Source organism: Lagopus muta, chromosome 4 (assembly GCF_023343835.1).
Source record: "Lagopus muta isolate bLagMut1 chromosome 4, bLagMut1 primary, whole genome shotgun sequence".
NCBI classification, from domain to species: Eukaryota; Metazoa; Chordata; class Aves; order Galliformes; family Phasianidae; genus Lagopus; species Lagopus muta.
Window position 1 is genome coordinate 20,411,751 of NC_064436.1, and position 20,143 is coordinate 20,431,893.

Here is a 20,143-nt window from a genome sequence, read left to right on the forward strand (position 1 = left end):
ATCCCCTAGCATGCAGTGTACTGTAGTCATAAGCTTGGCCCTTCTAGACTTTTTTTTTTTAAGTGTGCTCCCATGCCAGAAATCTTTCATTTGCAACAGACAGATATAAACATATATCTCTTTCATTTGCAACAGCCAATAGATAAACATACATCTCTTTATTGCCCTTGAAACACTCAAATGAGTGGCATACATTAGAAATGAAATATTATTCTCTGTGCTTAAAATCCTGCTAGCAAACTAGGTGCTTTTAACAGGTCCATCTGGCAGCAGAACCAGTATAAACAGAACTAAACTCCCCTCAACAGCTGCATGCCCGAAATCAGTTTTAAATCCACTGTTAAGACAAGCAAGGCCCTGTCTCAACGGAAAGTAAGAGGCAGTGGCACATGGCCAACGCAGGAATGGGGAACCATGGCCTACGGCCCTGTAGCCACCAGGTGTAAGGACTGCTCAGTTACTATGACACTGCACTGTCATACAGCCACCCATACCAAAAAACGACTGACACGGTTAGCCCCTGACAGCAAGTTCACATGACAGCTGGAGTTTTCAAAGGAGTTTAAAAACGCTCAGTAAATTCCATCTGGGCTTAGGACCATCAGAACTGGTTTTATCAAGACAGCAACCTCTGTCAGATCTCCCTAGAGTTGGCAAGCATCGTTTGTCATATCCAGTAGACCATCAGGACTTCAACCAAGGAAGGATACATAGATGGAATAAACAAGGATAAAAGTAGCAAGCACACATTCCAAGAACATGCTTAAAAATAGTGCTGTTTTGTCAGAGACAGCATGTACCCAACTTCACCAGTAGTACCAAGGATCTGTTAAAATAACATCACCAGCAAGAAGTGAGTTTCTTAAGGAATACGGTATATTAGACATCAGAAACCAATCATTCTCAGGGAAAATAACATGCAGGAGAAAGAAGGCAGAATACTGCATTTCTCCACTACTGAGAATCTCCCCCAAATGCAGAAGATTACACACAGTCAGAAAGAATGGCTTCACATGAACAACACCCACCAAAATGAAAATGGATCAGAAAGTCAGACTGATTTTATGAAATACTAATTTGAGAGAGGGAAAAATTCTTTGAGAAATGTCAGAACTTCCTGTTACTGTATTCCTAAATGAAGTATTTCTTTCTCTCCCTTCAGATTAGTTTGTTCTGAAAGGCTACACTAGGTAGAGCAATATTTGAAACATTTAAGCAGTCAAATATGAAATAAAACAGCCTGATCCTGATGGAATTAAGCATTTCATCTGATCTCAAACTACTGTTTTGGGGATTTTCTCCCACATGAAATTTGACTACTTCAGAGCTCTGTTTCAAATCAGAAAACAATTTCCTTTATATCTCGAAAACCTCCACAAAATAGAGCTTCTGTCTACTAATCAACCATATGTAAGACTCAAGTTTTACAACATGACTTTCAACATATGTCCTAACAAGAATATCCAGTATCATATATTTCCTCATGCGAAACTTAAGAATCTTTACATATTACTTGCAAAATGAAAACTTCTATTCAGACTGAGCAAGACCTGAAGTTGAAGGGCTTTCACTACCTTCTTCTATATCTCACTCCTTGTTCTGTTAGTTTATCTTGCAAATGCAATACTTGACTGGCTTGCATGTGTTTATAAATATGCATGTACGGCTCAGAGTAGAAAAGCAGCAACACCATTACATCAGCCTGAACACCTGCACCATGGTGACTGAAGCAGGGAAGGCTGTCTGTTGTTTCTCTTTCTTATTAACATCTAACTTCCTAGCTTTACAAACTAAACACTTCTTTGCCTCTAACACGAAACATGCTGGTTGGAGACGCAGGTCTTCAAGAGAAAAAAAAAAGGAGGGAGAAATATCTAACAAATATGCATATAAACCTTATAATGTCATTTACTCCAAGTGACCATTTGTGTGGAAAATGTTTAAACTGTTCCATTAAAAATCTACAGTCCTAAGGGAGCTTTTTGAGTTATACACAAAACATTTTGATGCAGATTGAGGGCATTAAGTACTTTATGCATGCAATAAAAAAGGTTGGAAGAAATGTTTCAAAAAGAAAGCAGGAATATTTTATGTCTGACACAGAGATCTCATACATCGCATTTGTAGAGAAAACAAACTGAAAAGAAACCAAAAGGAAACAGTTTCTAAAGTATAAATTCCAAAGACTTACTAATCAGCATCTAATGTAAACAACTGTTGAAATAATTTTTCTTCTAATTTAAAGTGCAAGCCTTAGGAAAAAAGCAGATCTATTTTGCATGGCAGAAGTTTACCACTCCTAATGCTAAGCTATGTGTTATGGCAGATCTGACAGGAAGGATACAAGAAAGAGAGCTGAGGGAGCCCCTCACCACGCGCCACCCAGAAACCATCTTGTTTCAGCAAACAGAAAATTCAGCCAGGAAATGAGATGAAGATTGCTAACTGTGACAACAGCGCCATACTGGCACAGCAGGGGCAAAATCCCAGTCTGGCTTCAAAATGGATCTAGAGCCATTTATTTGGGTAAAAGATTCTAACTCATTCGCATCAGCAAGAGACAGTACTCAGCCCCAAAATCTCGTTTCTTCAGATTCAGTAGCTGCCCCTACTAGAAGGTAGCTGTGGGAAAGGCATTAGCTGCAGAGGCATCTGAATACCTGGAAGACAGACTACAAAGGAGCAAGCATTAAGACAACCCCCTGAGGGACAGCAGGATTGCTTTAGAAATGTTTATTTTTAATTTCAAATCTTGATTTTGAATTGATAAAGAGAAGCCCCAAGCAAAGCAACCGGAATAGCAATAGTCTGGAGCATGATTTCATCTTCCCCACCTCATGAATTGCCTATCAAGTCAGGATACCATAAAGCTCAGCAGCCTGGACTTGCTGCTGGAAGAACACGAACCTACCAAAGAATGTGAAGCTAGCAGGGTTTGTCTGGTAAGGCTAAGATGTGCTGCAAAGCAGTGGGTTAAGCAATTTGAGTGAACGAGGCAGGAGGCTCAGGAGTAGACAGCTTGCTCCTGGGAATAAGAGCTGCGGTGTCAAATCAAGCGATCCTGCAGGAGAGCCAACCCCCATTTACTCTTTCTCCCATCTTTTGCATTGGAGCCCAGATACTCACTAGCACTGTTTACTACCAATTATTCATTAGCAGCAGGAAACAAGAAAGTCCTATGACTTACTGCCTCTCACAGTGATGAGCACCTCACACTAGCGTATTTCAATGGAAATTAATGATGGATAGTGTCTCACAAAATGAGGTAGACATACCACAGGGAATATCCCCATGCCTCTGTTGTACTGGATGCATCACTCTTGTAACAGTCAGGGCTATTCATTAACCAGTTATTAGCTGAAAAAAATAAAATGTCTGTTAAAAAGCAGCACCAATTTTTAGAAAGTGCAGTTAAACTAAGACACAGCAAAATTTTAAGAGGAAAAAAAAATCTAGCTAGAAACTTCATCCTGAACTTCTGTTTTAAATAACTGGAGCTCATATCTTGTAGAGGGCTGCCAAAAAGTCCAGGCAAGCTCTGAGCGTGTTAAGAAAATGATACATTTTCAGGAATAGCACAGACAAAGATGTGCAGCCTGTTCAGAAGAGAAGTTCTCAACCCGAGAGTTAATTTTGTGCTCCCTTCTACTTACAAACCCAAAGGATGCCCACAGAACTACATGGGTGAAAGTCGTATTTTAAACATGTTTCTAATTATGCTGGGAATGAGGATCTGCTTTAAGAGTCATTCACACAAACTATTTCCATTTGTTAAAGCCATTATCCTGATTCTCTGACTACTCCCCCTGCACCCCTCTGAAGAGAAGGAAAAAAACCAACAAAGAACAATTTAAATGTATTGATGTGACAAATACCAGACTCCAAAACACAGATTTAAATGTACTTGAACAATGCACTTAAAACTCTCATCCCAGTACCTTACCTCTTCACATGAACTTCCTGAGCTCGTTCAAAATATAAGCACATGAAATTTGCAGACGCAGGAAGAACTATCTAGCCCTCGTAAGAAGATAATAAATCACAATGTTAACTTTTTGCTTTCAAGGCTGCTCTCAATAGTTGCTTCAGTGATCTTGATTTCAGCCCTGTCCCAGTCCTGACATATTCTGCTCCAGAACACACACAGAGATCAGAAAAGGTTTGCTTAAGATTCACAAAGATAAAAAGCACAGTGAAGTGCTCACTATCATGTCTGAAAGGTCCAGAGGAAGGCACAAGAAGGTTTGGGGAGGGCTCCAACAGGAGGGAGCAAAGGAGCAAAACATCAGTTTTTAAATTCCTGAGAGAAATCATGTAAAGTATTAGTCAAATGGATGTGGGTTTTATTTTTTTAAAATTTATGCTGTAAGAAGACTAGAACGATCTAAAAGAGAAAATGAGAGAGGTATCTCTACTAAGGAGATTCCCAAATGATGCTAATGCCATCCTTTATGAAGCACTGCCATTTGCAGAGGAAAATGTCCAGAAAATGCTTTACCTTCAAAAAAAACCAAACAAACCTGATGATATGACTATCATCAGGAGGAGACCTAAAAGCAATCAAAACAAACAAAACCAGCAGAGCAGTCCAGCTGGCTACCCAGATCAAAGAGACAAAATTAACAAGCTCTCCACTTGACTGCTGTGTGGTCATTGGTCAAGCCAAAGCTTGATCACTGTATCCTTCCCAGCTCTTACCAGGTCTTCGCAGGTCCTCAGCAGACACTCTCCTGTAAGATACTGTTTTGACCATCCATTCCTGCAGTGCCTACTTCCGCACAGCTGAACCCACACTGTTCAACAGCAGAGCAAACCTCACTCTGCACACCAAAGATACCCAAAAGAATACACCTGACTTCTCCTGAGCCTTGAATACAAGCAGAGCAAGCACTGTAATTCCAATAAATGTTCTCAAGTGATGCACATGACCAGCAGTGAAGGAACAGCCCTTAATGTCAGAAGCTCTAGGCTGGCCCTCACTGCTAAACAGGCTCAGCATCCTGAACACATTTTCCATGCATCTATTTGAACTCAGACCCGACTTGCAGGCTCCGGGCAAGGCAGCACCGTATGTGGGGTGGAACCCACAGACTTCAAATGCTACTCAGTGCTCCCAGTCATGAGACAAGTAAGTGGAGAGAGGAGGGATTCCTATGCAAATGTCTGCAGAAGGCAGCATACCTTGCTGGAAGCAGCTCCCTTCTTTCAGCTCCATGACCAAGACAGATTCCCAAGAACTTGCTTTCTTGGTTGTCTCTCTCACTCTCTCTCTCCACTCTCAGGATGTAATTAAGGTTCAAAGCGAAGAAAGAAGGGGAACCAGCTCTGTGTCAGCGATTAGCTCAACATCCTGTTAATATCCACTCATAATCTCTCCCAGTCTCAGCATGTATCACCTGAGAACTCTTCCAGAAGAAGAAGCTTAAGGCATTTTATGAGACCCTAGGTAGATTAATTTTCCAGTGATTGCCTCAATGGGTTACCTATCTCCTCCATTTCTGGGTATACATTAAGTTACACAGGGAACAAATAACATCTTCTGTGAATATATAGCCAGATACTATACACTCACAAGCCCCATCCTTCTCATACCACACACTGTATCCCCCACATATGAAGACTGAGCTCAGTTAGAACTGGGAAATCCTGTTTTCCCATGAACTAGGACATCCTTCATTTTATACATATAAAGCACCACACAGCAGCTAGAATGACCTCAAAAGCCTTATTCCTTTTTTTCTTTTTTTTTTTTTTTTTAAATTCTAGTTCTTCAGCTTACTAGCAAATCAAGATAGCCTGACAGACTATGGGTGTCAGTTGGCAAAGTAATAGGAAAGCAGGCAGTCAATTCCCAGTTTTGCCTTAAGCCCTCCCAGTGTCTTGGAAAGACAAAGTGATAAACATTAAGACACTGGAGTGAGGTGACCTTAAAGTTAAAAAGAAGACTACACCCTTGCTGCTGACAGGACCATGTCTATACCAACAAAATACGTATGTACCCTCAGATACACAGAGGTTCCCACTACTAGACAGTGGCTGAAAGACAGAAGGTTAAAAATGACTCCTACATCTTTTATCTTTTTAGTATTAAAAAAAAAAAAACAACACAACAAAAACAACCAATTCACCTAAAGAATCATTTCTGGAGGATTTTTTTTTGCATGTAACATGTAACTATGAGGATAAGAAAGATAAGGGCTCTGCTGGAAAAAAAAAAAAAGCTACCAGAGAATGATTTAATGATTTATTCCACACTCTTCAAATTCCATAGTGAAGTCTCTCTTGTAAACTGTAGTTAGTAACCTGAATTGTACTTTGGTGCACTTTCATTTCTCTGACAGAATTTATTGGTAGTATAAAGTGTACAAAAATGTTTCACTCTGCACACATTTTTCACCCCTTTTCTCTTGTCCTCTTAGGACTTTGTTTAGATCCTACGTCTTCAAGGCATCTCCTATACCTTATTTTCCATGCCCAGCACAATGGATCTCCTTAAGCACAATTGCAATGCAAATAAATAATAATGGTAAGAATAAATCAGTCTCTTCTCAGCTGCACACCACACACACGAAGTGTGATGAAGTCTTACTGCTTGCATAGCCAAGATCTGAATTTCTGGTCATGGCAGGTCACTGTCAATAGAAGGGGAGAGATGGGTTGGGTTTGACTGGGATTGAAAGGAAAGGTCAAGTCCAAGACTTACCCAGCAGAGGTCAGGCTAAACCTAATTTTTTCCTTCACGAGTTCTAAGAAATTGTCTCTGTAGGTCTTTTTTTTCCATGCCATTTCTCTTCAGAATCAACCAACCAGAATTTTTACAGTGTGAGCTATGAGTTATTGTGAAAAGTTTTTAAAAGAATAAAGTTTGTTGGCCAAAGTACTCCCCAAAAAGACCAAGACAAAACAAAATACGTATCTTATTATTTGGAGGCCTTGGTACTTCCCTTGGGCAAACATGTTAATGTATTAACTCCGCGAAACGATAATACAAGTTTGTTGTAGAAGTGTCAATAAAACATTGTGCTTGATCTCCAAGAATATTTGAACTGAAGTTTGCCCAGAAAAATTACACATCTACAATACTTGTAAAGATACATATTTGCAAGAATTCATAATGAAAACACACATGGGAGAATCATGAACGTTCTTAGTTTGTCAACTGTCCACAGAACCAAAGCAATAACATCACGTATGTGATTTATCCCACAGCTCAAGGAGCAAAAGACAAATGGGAAACAGTTAAAGAAAGACAGAGATAGAATAAAATAAGTCTGTAGTGTGTTTGTACACATGACAAAAAAAAGGAAACAGAAAATCTGTATAGGCCCCCACCGCTTTCACCAGAAAATATGAAAACAGTACAAAAATCAATCAAAGCACATACAGAGTTCAGCACTACGGTATGCAGTGCTGAAATAAAAAACGTGATACAAAATGAAAAAAGCCCAGAAAAATAAGAAGACAAAAACTGCTGAATCATCAATAGAAGCACATGCACGTCTGTGATATGTATGACTGCAAGTAGAAGTGTATCACTTATTGAACTAACTTCTCTCCCAGCATAAACATTGGAGGTCCTGCTAAGGCAAGAAAGTCTTTGGCACAGGTAAGATGTTTGGTACCATTCCATATGACAGCTAATGCCAGACCACTGAAGACAAAGGTTGGTAGATCTTAAATATTGTTTAAATCAACGGGTTAGGTACATCATGCAACACTCAGCATGGCAAACTGCAATGCCTCATTTCACAGAAGGCCTCACAGCTGATACGCAGCCTCTACCTTGGTACCTAAGGAAGAAAAGCACTTTAAGCATGACTTGGGAAGAACTGCATTGCAGGAGGTTGCCCAATCTTTGTTTAAAATATATACATTTAAAAGCCATGCACTTTACTGCTGCAGGGCAGACATCTAGCACATCAGGTTACCATCTCCTTGTTGGAACACCAAGCCTGGTGAAGGCAACTCCGAGCCCCTTTGGGCTCCTCACACCTTGTCCAGACCTGTCAAGGATTTGACTGCAACCACCTCCCACAAGGACCATTCTCCACCAGGCACTTTAAAGAGTTGTCACTCTGTTCTTTTCACTCTACATTACGTGGCCAAATCCAGACTAAATGTTCCTAATGACAAAATTTAAAGCACAAACAGATCTCTTTCACAACCTACGCTGGTACTTACACCTTGACTGAAGGTTGCTTTCACGTGTTGGCTCTGCACACAGTTGAAAAGAAAACTACCCACACTTGGGGAAACATAATACAGAGTTCCAAAATCAACGCTGTATTTCTATATAGATAAAATTACCTGCAATCCTAAAGCACACTCACAAACTATTCCGGTCTGAAAAAGAATGAAAAACTTGGTCATGTAAAAGATACTGCAAGGAAGCCAGAAAGAGTTACCTTCTAAACGTCCCTCAAATTGTATACACTTTGAGGATGCAATTTCTACAATGATGGAAACGATCACATGTGAAATCCCAGAGAAATAACTAGCAGTATTAAATTTATTCATTCAGAAATAGTTTGAAATGAGGATGAAATTAAGTTCAAAATGAGCTGTGGCACAAGTAGTATAGACTGCCATTTCCCCTTAAGTACCTTTTCTGCCAAGCAAGAGTCAATTACAGAGACTGAAAAAGCTCGAGCATTCTCCTATGAGACGTGAAAGCCATCCACTAAAACTCGGGATACAGTCAAAAAGAAGACACAGATTAGGACACGAAAACAAGACAGACACCACTACTGCTCCTTCAGACACAGCTCATTCATGTGGGCATCCAGCAGACATTTTTGCTTCTGTGCTATGCCAGCCACCCTTATTCCATCGCCCAGCTAGTGATTAATCACTCTTCAGTACAGCAATTCATCCAGACCTAGGAAACATTAAGACACTGTGGGAATCTTATGTTTCTGAGTGCTTTCCTCCACCAGTGAAAATAAAAGGAGTAAAGACACATGGAAACTTTATATAGTATTTCTGGTTGCTGAAACGAAGATACTATTTCTGACTAATGAAAGATAACCAAGATCTTGTCACAGAGAGAGGGAAAGAAAAAAGCATCCTCATATTAGCCACTTAGCTGCCACTCAATACTTACCCCATCACATTCATGGTTCTGTGAAAGTTCCTTCCATGGACACACTTCCAAAACCAAACACAGAACTAAGATGTCATAAAAGTAGCACTGTATTCTGTGGTGAAGTGTGCTCAGCACCAGCTGTGCTTTGCCAGCCATGAAGCTGCCCTCTTGTATTCCACTTTTTCAATTCTATTATCCAATGCACTGCTGCCATCACCACTTTGTCTTCTTCCTCCATGTGCTTTGAGACAGCTCTTGCTAAAAACTAGCCAAAAAGTAAGCTTGATTTATATGGCCAAATTACCTCACTTACATGAAAGCTTGCCCCAGTAAATTGAATTTACAATAATAATAAAATAATGAGAACCATTCTCTTGGGCACATCTGAAATTGGATGCTAACTGTGATATACAGCCCTGGTTAACTGGCGCAGTTCCACCCCAGGAGGCAAACTGTACAAGAATGGAGAGCAGTTCCCCCCCCCCCCCCACCTCCCCCCCGGACTTTGTTTATTCTTGCTATTCTTGTCAAAGGCATCTTCTGCATGTACTATTCCCCGCTAAAACTCCAGAATTCACTTTAGTTTAGTTTTAAAGCACGGTTTGTGCACAAATACTCCAATCCACTTGAGAGGAATGGTTTTTATTCACATGAGGTCAGAATATAATCTTCAGAGATCTCTTCCAACCTAAATTCTCCTACTCCAGTACACAGATGGTCAATCGGATGACAATTTGTATACTGGAAGCAGGGTACAGTAACCAAGACCTGTGTAGTTCTATTGAAAATACAGCCAAACTTCTGATGCCCATTATGCAATAGTAAATGGTGATCAGTACAATGTCTCAGGTTTGCAAACTGACATAACTGCATCCTACGACACACACCAACCCTTAGGTGTGTTAATGATAGCAGCACAATTAAGCAAACTTAAGTGCAGAAACTGGACCTTAGTCCTCTCACTTATGCATATCTTTTCAACAGAATTTTTATAATGAAAATGCCATAGTCAAATGTAAGTTCCTGTTATCATTTCTAATGCATCTATAGATTTGGCTAATGATGTTACTAGCTTTGTGCATGTTTGGAATTTTCTCATTTGTTTTGCTGGCAGGACCAGAGAAGTCCAGGGCTGAGAATGATGGAGTAATGGCGTTCTCAAGGACCGTACAATAGAGCAGTGTTTCCTAAAGTAGGTTATGTGAAGGACGAGCAGAAAGGCACAAGAGGGAGGGGTGGCTGCAGAAAATATCAATGATGTCATCCTTAGGATGAGCAGATCTTTGAAAATGTATAGTAGCAATTTACTTTCTGAGTAGGGCCTATGCTTCCGAAAGTTGGGAAAATCCAGATCTATCACAGTGTTCCCCTTAACAACAGAATCCTGTTAACCAAGTGGTTCTGGAAATGTGGACAACCCGTTTATAAAGGGCCACGTGCTTAGCCTTTGTCTTAAGCCTATGCCCAGATGACCCATTTTGCACATTTCAAGCAAGAATAAAGTGACCTCATTTTCAAAAGTGCTGAGCACCAGCTGTTCCTATTGTGTTCACAAGCCCCACCATAAGTTCTTGCTTTGAAATTCTTGGCCTCAAAAGAATTTTGAGGCAACAGAGAGATTATATGTTCTTCTACTTGCCATACGCCTATTTATTTTAGTTCAACTATAAAAGCCTGAATAAGCTACTTTAAAATCTTGAAGACTCAAATTAGAACAAGTACTCTTGCCACTGGAACAGAAGTGCAACATAAGTGAGCCACGTGACCTTTAAATAATGTTGTTTCGCACAGAAGGATAACTAGATTGAAGGGCAGAGAATTTCAACCTTTATCTCTTCTAGTGAACAGCATGAGAATGGAGGAAAACTATCATCAGATCATCAGCACCTGAACTGACATTACTGGAATGAAGTTTCTTTGCTACTTACGATAAGACATTAGCTAAACAAATTCGAGGTTATTTTACTACAGTAGTCCACTAGCAACTTTTACACAACAAACCTGCATTTGCCTCTAGGTAGTTTTATGATGCATAAGAACAAACAAAAAAACTTTCCCACAAATAACAAAACAAGACACAACAGTTCAAACATCACAGAAATCTGAAAGTTGTAGGCAAAGTGCGCAAGAAGAGATAAAAGCTTTATCAGTGATGTAACTCAGGATACAGCTATTCACTGGGAGGACACTGATGTCCTGACATGCCTGAAGAAGTTTTAGGGAGCACTTCAAGGTATCAGCGAAGTATATAAATAAAAATCTAGTCTCTTTGTGACGTAACCTTCAAAACACAACTTGTTTCCTTGGTGTGAAGCTTTGGCTTCAGGGTCCCTGAGCTATCTGCCCACTCTTCGTTGTCTGGCTGCCACAGTTCAGCTCCTTCCAGGCAGACTCACTCCACTATGTACAATGATGCCAAGCTGCTTCTCTCAAGAACCAGAGACAAATAAAATATCTAAAATATTGATCCTGAGGATCCTTTGGTCAATGCCTGGAAGAGGCAAGGCTAGATGGGTAGTAAGTACCACAGTATGGAAATCGCCACAATATATCACAATGTGGGAAAGACAGGCATGGAATAATGTGTTAAGAACAATGGACCAGCATGAGCGCTTAACACCAAGTTGCTGGGTTCCTTGCCTCATTGGCCATAAAGAAGTACCTGCTTGTTTGGCTTCACCTGTCTCAATACAGAGTAAAATTTAAGAATTCTGACCCTTATCTTTCTACTTATTTCCAACTACAACATAAGCAGCGAAAGGCAGGAGTGGAATAAAGAAAGGGAGTGAAGAAAAGTTAACCTTTGAATAATTCAATACAAGAAATGCAAGAATGTTGGATTTGAAACTATAAAAACAAAACAAAAAAGCTACTTAAAGGCATGTGCACTTAAAAACCATAAAAAAAAACAACTCCACTTGTTTCTCATACCTGATGCTTTGAGAACCATAAGAAAGTGCATCCCTCCTCTGACCTCCAACACTAGACTGTGTTATTTCTGAGGATTGCTCTGCTGATAAGCCACAGAGCATTTGCTAATCTCAGATGAAGAGCTGCCTGGTCTATCCTACGAAAAGCTATAAATGTTTTATAAATATATTTTTATTTATAAAAGCTATATATATATGTATATATACATATATATATATATATAATTTGTTCCCTAACGTCATTCTTCCATGCAAACTATAGCTGCAATCACAAGTGAGCCATTACTGTAAACAAGTGATGATACTGTCCTCTACAATCACGAAAGTGAAGACAAGCCACATGAGAGCCTAACTTCTGTGGTTCACATATTAAAAGAAAAACATCTATAGCATTGTAGATGTTACGGTCAACATTAATTTCTTATCGGAATGCAAGCTCCAAAAGCAGTTTGTTGTCCCTTTTGCTTCTCACAGAATAAAAAAAATACAATGAATTAACATGGACCAAGAGAGATGTGAGTGTAACTACATTTTCTAAATCTCTATAAAGCCTTCCTGGATGCTCTCTGCAGCTCTCTGAGCTGGTTTCAGGCAGTTTTCATAACACATACAATGCAAGAGGAGACTGGGCACATCCAACACATTAGCTTACAATGCTCCATCCACAGTAGCCTGGTCAGACAGGGTTGGTGATGAAGACGCGAGGGGAGAAAGCAAGGGACATATCCTTGTATAATATTTACATGGCTTTATTATCTTTATGATTTAAAATGTATATGGCTTATATTATTACAAACCTCCAAGAATGGCTAAGTTGAGATACATATCCTGGAAGTGAGGTATAAATGCAACTATGAATATCACTTCTTTGCAACTCAACTCATTAAGCTTTGGCTTTTTCCTTGCAACATTATTTTTATGTCTTCAAAGATAAAAGTAGTTAAGCCAAAAAAATCAACCCAAAACACTCCCTCATAAAACCCAGCTGCTTAGCATATTTCATTACCACAATGACTTCAAAAATACTGAGCAACTCCAACCTGCAAGCCACTTGGCTTTAGCGAGAGATAAGTGCCTGAGATAAGAGAAGTATAATTGTTCAATGTAACACGGCAGCATTTTATATAAACACTTGCTAACGCAGCACTTCGTACAGTTTGTTTCAGACTTGTAAAATTCTGATGAATGTTTCAACTTTTTTTGTGCCTATATTCATTTAGCATAAGGACACAAAACTAATACTAGAAGGCATCCAAAAGAGGGCTACAAAGATGTTTGAAGGGCAAGATGTGTGAAGAGCAGCTGAGGCCCCTCAGTTTGCTCAGCCCAGAGCAAACGAGGCTGCGACCTGCAGCTCCTCACAGGGGACACTGACAGAACCCAAAAGAACAGCATGGAGCTGCATCAGGAAAGGGTTGAGTGGGCATTAGGAAGAAGTTCTTCACCAGAGGACAATGGGCATGGAAATGCTGCCCATGGCAGCAGTCGTGGCCCCAAGCTGCTGGAGATCAAGGAGAATTTGGACAGTGCTCTCTGATGCAGGGCTTGAATTTTGGGCAGTCTGTGTGGCGCCAGGAGTTGGATTCAATGATCCTGGGTGCTTCCCAGCTCAGGATTTTCTGTGATTCTGTTGTTCAGTGTAACAACAGAGCAGTTATACTTTGCCATATAGACCAAAGCCTACAGGCCTCTACAAGTCATTCAGCTAATTCCACTGATGAAGAGTCTTAAACAGCTGGTTCCTGAAGAACTCTGAAATTGGGATTAACCAGATTAACCTTTTGCTCATAACAAAATGCTTTGAGTGTAACCTAGCACAGCACTTTTTTTCAGTAATATCAAGCAAATTTGACAGAGGGGTAATCTCAGAGGTCTCACCTCACCACAACTTAACGTGACCCATCACAAGATCTTCTCGGGAAAAGACTAAAGCCAAAGCTCAGCCGCATAAGAAGACATCAGAGCACCCACATGGGAGAAAAGTTTTATGAAAGAAAGCCACAGGAAACTAAGCTTCAGAAGTCTCACAGTTCACAAAAACTTCCTGGTTTTCTTCCCTTTCATAGCTACTCGTGAGTAATTGCTTGAGGGTAACCCTGCAGCCTCCACTCAGAGTAAATCACCCTTTCAATACCAGTTTACTGCCCACTTCCAAACTTAGAAGCATTCTTGTTTCACATAATTATCACCCTTCTGTCCAACTCCCTGCCCTTCAAATTATTAGTAAAATCAAGGGGAGAGATGATCACACTGATATGATGGCAAACGACAGCCTAGCATCACAGGAGAGAATGGTAAACTCTATGATATCACATCATAGCATGTTTTGGTTGCCTACAATACTCAGCAATAGCTACCTGAGGCTGCAGTTTTCCCCTTTCCTAACCTATCTGTTTTTGACGTAAGTGCCCAGAGCCCTCACCTTCCCCTCCTAAGATTCTGAGACTGAATTCTTAATTTATTTTTTTTTTAATCATTTCCTAAAAATTTACCATTTTTCTAACACTTCTACCATTCTGCATTCTATTTATTTTCTACCATTTGCATTGTTTTTCCAGTGTTTATATTTCAGTCTTGCCAGGAAAAATGTCTACAACATCACTTACAATTACTAACAGCATGCACATCTAAATTAAATCCCTGCAGATGTAGGCCAAGCATAAACAGAATACACTCAGGTTGGTATACAATACAGTCTCCCCACACAAAACATGTGAAACAGACATATACTGATGCTACCCTAACAAGTAAGATAAAAATTCAGCAGAATTTTGGAGATAAAAGACAGTATAAGGTAAAATGATTTATAACCTACATAAATGCCATTTATGCTGTGTGCTCTAGTATGTTTAGATGCATACAAATGTTCACACAAACATGTAAACTTTTACCTGTTCCATGAAGGCCCATGGCACATGTACAGCAGCTCACTATGAGAAAGGGAAGAGTCACTGTCATCACCACCAGCCTCATCTGCATTACACACCCGAAATCTATTTCGGAAAACACATTTTAGTGATGCAGGTCGGTGAATTAATGGGGCTTAGAGATACAAATTTGATGTACACACAAGATCACTGTCTTAGCACCTCTGTAGAGAGATGGTGGCAACTGAAAAACTCAACACATTGGGACCATTTTCAAAGATAGCTTAATTGACAAGCATACAGGTTCAGTTCAGGCCCAGATGCAAAACCAGGTAAGTGGGTTTTAAAACCTGCACAGTTCCATTTACCAGCCTTCAAAGATGCTGAATGTTCATGTTTTGTGAAAATCAGTGCTTTTACTGAGACATCCGACGTGTCACAACCTCAGGAAGTCATAGTGGAAAAGTTATGGTCTTCACCTATAGCTGAACAAACGCTTCTCACCTAAGATTATCTCAGGAGACATCCAGGAACTCCGAAACAAGGAAAAGGGATACCTCAGAGACATGAAACTTTTGGATCCAATTCTGCAGTACTTTCTCAGGACAACAGCAGTTCTGCCTGATTAATAAGTGGAAGACTTGGAAACTGCTAATGTCTTGGCACCAGATCCTACTTGCAATGTAAATTAAGAGTTGACATTTTCAGAATGTCAAGAGTTGATGTAACAAGAAGCTTCTGCTTAATGCAAGCCTTTCATCTAGGCATGTGTCACCTTTGAGATGAGACGGCTCACGATGCTCAGAACTCAAGAGGGGAAGGGAAGGGAACTAAGAGAATAAAACTAATTGAAAGCAGGAATAAGTGGAATCACAGAAATCATGAAGAAATGCTCCTTTCATGACCTCACAGCCTATCTTACGTAAAAAGAGAATGCGTGATGACGTGCACATTATTAATATTCCAGTTTCAGGGACTCTGGAGTTCATGTGTGTTGTATCTGGAGAAAGAGGACTGATGTTGCCTCCCAGGCTAGTGGCCAATATGTTGTTGTTCACTTCCAAAAACCTCTAAGCCTTCTTCACAAGTGCACACATTCCTCACTTGTAGAAATACTGCAAAGCAGGGCAGGAGGCGGCCCAATGCAAGAAATACACTGATGATGCACAAAACTTAGGGCTGTCACAGGGCAGCTCCTCATACATTAGGTAAGCATTTGCCACTGCCCTAAATTTTCCACATGTACCTGGGAGAGAAACCTGTGAGGATTACCAAGCAAACTGCACTGCCTGAAACAGCAGGAGACAGGGAAGCATGTAGGGTAAGTACCATATTGCTTTCTTCTTCCCCCTTCCTGGGCACCTGTTCATGGTCATACTAGGACACAGCACAGAGAGCAAGACAGACATTGGTCTTACCTGGTACAGACACTCTCAGGTTCTCACCTGTGATTAAAACATTAACACCTCTTTGCTATGTCAGCACAGAAACACCAGTTTTCACACCATTCCTCTTGCCTAACTCTTCTAACTAGACAGCCTCATTGTACTTTCCATGTTCCTTCCAGCCCCTGCACTTTGCTTCAAAGAACATCACTGTACAGCAACACACTCCCAGGTGGTTTCAGGTTTTTTTCTTGCTGCTGGTCCCCATGATGTAGCCTTCCTAACGCTATGCACAATGAACACATAACACATTTATTTAGAAAAACAATATCCAGGTCAAATACTCCAATCTGAAAAGCTGGGTTTTCTACTAGAGATAAATGACAGCTCCTAAGGGCCACTGCACCAGACAGTTTTGCCTCAGTGTTTACAGACCTTGGTTTGACACCAATCCATGAGTAGAATCTAACAGCCAACATCAATTTGTATGCTTTAGTACTGTTTGAAATATACTATCCTATTCAACTGCCCCATTAGCTAGTGAATGAATTACAACAACACAAGAAGGTAAAGCTTTTTTCCCCTCAATTTTTTAAACTCACCTTTATAACATTTAAAGGCATGCTACAGTGAAACACTTCAATTTACTTTCATATGTTTCTGGGAGACATAAAAGATGGGAAAACTACTAGGATGAAAAGGGGTAATCATGCAAACCTGAGTGCACCGTATTGTTGCATTGCATCCTCGGAACAATCAACAACAGGACAGAAACTAAATGAGGTTATTATCTGATAGGCAGAAAAGACTCAGATCAATTATTAGCCTTTGAAATGAGCTCAGAGACACTCAAGTGAAGGAGCAATAGTTCTAATTTAAATCCAGTTAGCTAAATGACTTACACTGAAATCTAGAGGTGAGCTGAGGAAACCTACTTCTCGTGGCCACAACACGGGACTCAAGACTGCTCTAGCACAACAGAAACGCACTGACAATGATTATTTTTGTTCACTGCCATCATATCCGCCCTTGTTTCTGGTTAGCCTGTCCCACTTTCCCCACCTCTCTCATCTATGACCCTTATTCAAAGGCAAATTTCAATTAAAAGGGAGCATCACTCAGCAGTTACAGCTATTCCCACCTCAGCCTTTACGATTCCCTGATGAAGGCAAAGAATACATGCAAGAGAGACAGGTATATACGCTGTCCAGGGAGGAGCGGCAGCAAAAAGCACAGCAAAGTTTCCGGCCTGAGCAAAGATTTTGTGCACTTTCCCATGACAGACAGAACTGGACCCCTGTGGACTTAGCATACATTCCAGTGTATGACAATTAGGAAGGATGTACAGAGACTACTTCCACAACACGTAATATTTAGCAACACATAAAAAGCAATAAGTAAGCTTGCATAACCAATCTCTTACTGTGCTGGATAGGGCAACATAGCAGACTGTGTATCTCAAGAAAAGTTATTGTACACGTTTTTAAAATAAGCAATGCACTGTTTTGTGATAAATGGTAATTACAAACATGCTTTCTAATCTGAGGCTTCCAAGAGACACGCTAGTTTCACAGTCATAGTTACTGAGGAATATTTCTGCAAATAAATGCAGAATTAAATGGATCATGCCCTCATTAAATATGCCTTAACTTTTGATTAGCCCTGGGCAGGCATTTGGACTCGGTTATCTCTGTAGTCCCCTTCCTACTGAGCCATGCTAATCTACTGTACTCTATTATATTCTATTCTATTGTAATTCCACAAACTGAATCTAAGATCGACACAAAGGAAAATGTACAGTATCTTTAGTAAAAACAAAGTATGAAAAAAACATCTTATTTTGAGATGGCTACATCTTTCTTTCCAGAGAAGTCCTATCAAGTTGTTCAAACACTGAAACTTTACCACAGCAGCAGATGGAAAAATGAAGAAAAAATATTTTTTGAACTCTGCGTGGGGATTTTTTGCTGAAAACATTCCAATTAGATCCACTCTAATGCAGAGATCCCATGCAAACATGATTTCAAGATTTCACTGATAAAGCTGTGTTTTGTGAGTACAGTCAGGAGAAAAGCCAGGCTGCACTCCAGCGTTAAGATCCAGTCCTTGTGTTTGTTACCCTACCTTGAAGTTAACATAAGAGGCTGAAGGTCCCTTTGGGCTCCATGCTGAAATTTAGTCCACCATCTTCCCTTGCCTATAAGATAAGAAGCCCCATTTATGGCACTTAAAGCCTTATCGCGTATGGTCAGAAGTTCATCCTCTGGAACCAGGTCACAGGTCATCAACAGGAAATTCATAGGAAATTATGGAGGAAATTAAAAGAACACAAACGGGCACGAAAAGCAGTTCATGTAATCTGGGTTCTCCCAGTGCTGCTTCCTGTGTTATGATGAACTAAGCTTTCTTACTGAACTTTGCCTTTTCCAAGCCACATTAAGTATTTCTGAATTGTCTATTATACTCTCTGTGCTTCAAAACAGTGAGGTTAAATTCACTACAAAGGGCCATTCAATTTTTCCCTTAAGTGATGCAACTGAGAAAGAAAACAGTGGCAGAAAGGGCTGCTTTGAGACCACTAAGTGTATGTTTCTAATCCATAATCCACATACAAGAGTGAGAGGTGCTCTACAGACGTGAGGACAGTACCCACACTGAAGAACAGGTTCTCATGGTGCTTCAGTTCTGGCATCGTGGTCAAGCTGCAACAGTAATCATCATTGAGCTTCAAAACATGATGGTTAGTGCCAAGGAATCAGTTCTACTCTGGTAGATATGCACTTTCACCCTTTCAGAATAAGTCTGACAGTAAAACATTAGGGAGGGCAAGGGCTAAAGCTCTTCCAAGTTATCCGAACAACTTTTAAGCAGATGTTTAGCAGCAGTTACTGCTTAACTGTTTCAAAGCACCTTCAGTTGAAAGCTAAAACATGCAACGTACTGCCTAGCTACCAATACCTCCAATGGATCACTGAGACAGAAATTAGCAGAAGTTTCATTTTGTCTCTGTCTGTAATGTCGAACTTCAAAGCTGATTCTCACGACTCTCTTCTTGATTTTTTCATTAAAGGGAAACAGCATAAATGGGATCAACTACTCATTTATTCTTGTTCACAAAACCTTAATTCCACATGCAACACACCCACACTCAGCCATCTCTACCTTCCAAAGCCTAGGTCTGCTACTAGGTCTAATTCCCCAAAGAATATTTTCATTTGCTGCCTATCACCTTGTTACCTATCACCTTCCTCTTTTGCATTCTGTTTTCAAATCCCACCAGAACAAATAAAACAGTTAAGATATCTTTGTTAAGCACTCCAATTTGAAGTTTCTACTAAGTTGTGCATTTTTAACTATTCTAGCACCTCTGTGCTGAGCAAGACAAAACAGCATTGGTAGAGTAGCCACTTCAATAAAAGTGCAAGAAAGGGCAAGCCAGCAGCTATAAGCCACTTTAACTACACCCTCATATCTACAGGCAGCAATCGGGAGAAATAGATGCTGGTTTGGGAGAGTTTTGCAGCTTCAGCATTCAAGCATTATCTGTATCTAGGACTGATCATGCTGCCATTGGCCTTAGTACCAAAAATTCTTGCTAGGAAAGGTACAGAAGTGTGCAGCCTCCTGAGGCTTTTAGGGAAGATTTTAACTGTTTCACATCTCAGTTTCAACTGCTACCACTCTATGCCTTTTTTCTAGTGCAAATAAAACCCAATGGTTAGACTGAATTGCATCAAACATTTCTTAGATACTCCTTACAAAGGGCATCCCTTATTTCCTGGCTGAGGTTTAAATTTCCTCCACTGAATGTAGCCAGCTTTGATAGCGTAACAGCAGCCTGACCATTAAAAAAAAAAAAAAGATTATTTAGCAATT

At 40.1% G+C, this 20,143-nt stretch overlaps 2 protein-coding genes across 10 annotated transcripts in view; one reads left to right on the forward strand and one right to left on the reverse strand.

Annotated features, from left to right (window-relative positions):
* Positions 1 to 20,143, forward strand: part of ENPP6 (ectonucleotide pyrophosphatase/phosphodiesterase 6) — a 206,197-nt gene that overhangs the window by 66,891 nt on the left and 119,163 nt on the right. The window lies entirely within an intron of this gene.
* STOX2 (storkhead box 2) overlaps positions 1 to 20,143 on the reverse strand; it is a 126,066-nt gene that overhangs the window by 36,641 nt on the left and 69,282 nt on the right. For 2 of the 6 annotated variants that reach the window (XM_048942101.1, XM_048942102.1), the window contains exon 2: positions 3,276 to 3,357. The exons of the other annotated variants lie outside the window; for them this stretch is intronic. In XM_048942101.1, coding sequence (XP_048798058.1) covers positions 3,276 to 3,315 — 40 coding nt within the window. In that variant the 5' untranslated portion in view covers positions 3,316 to 3,357. The remainder of the gene's footprint in view (positions 1 to 3,275; positions 3,358 to 20,143) is intronic. 6 annotated transcript variants of the gene reach the window in all.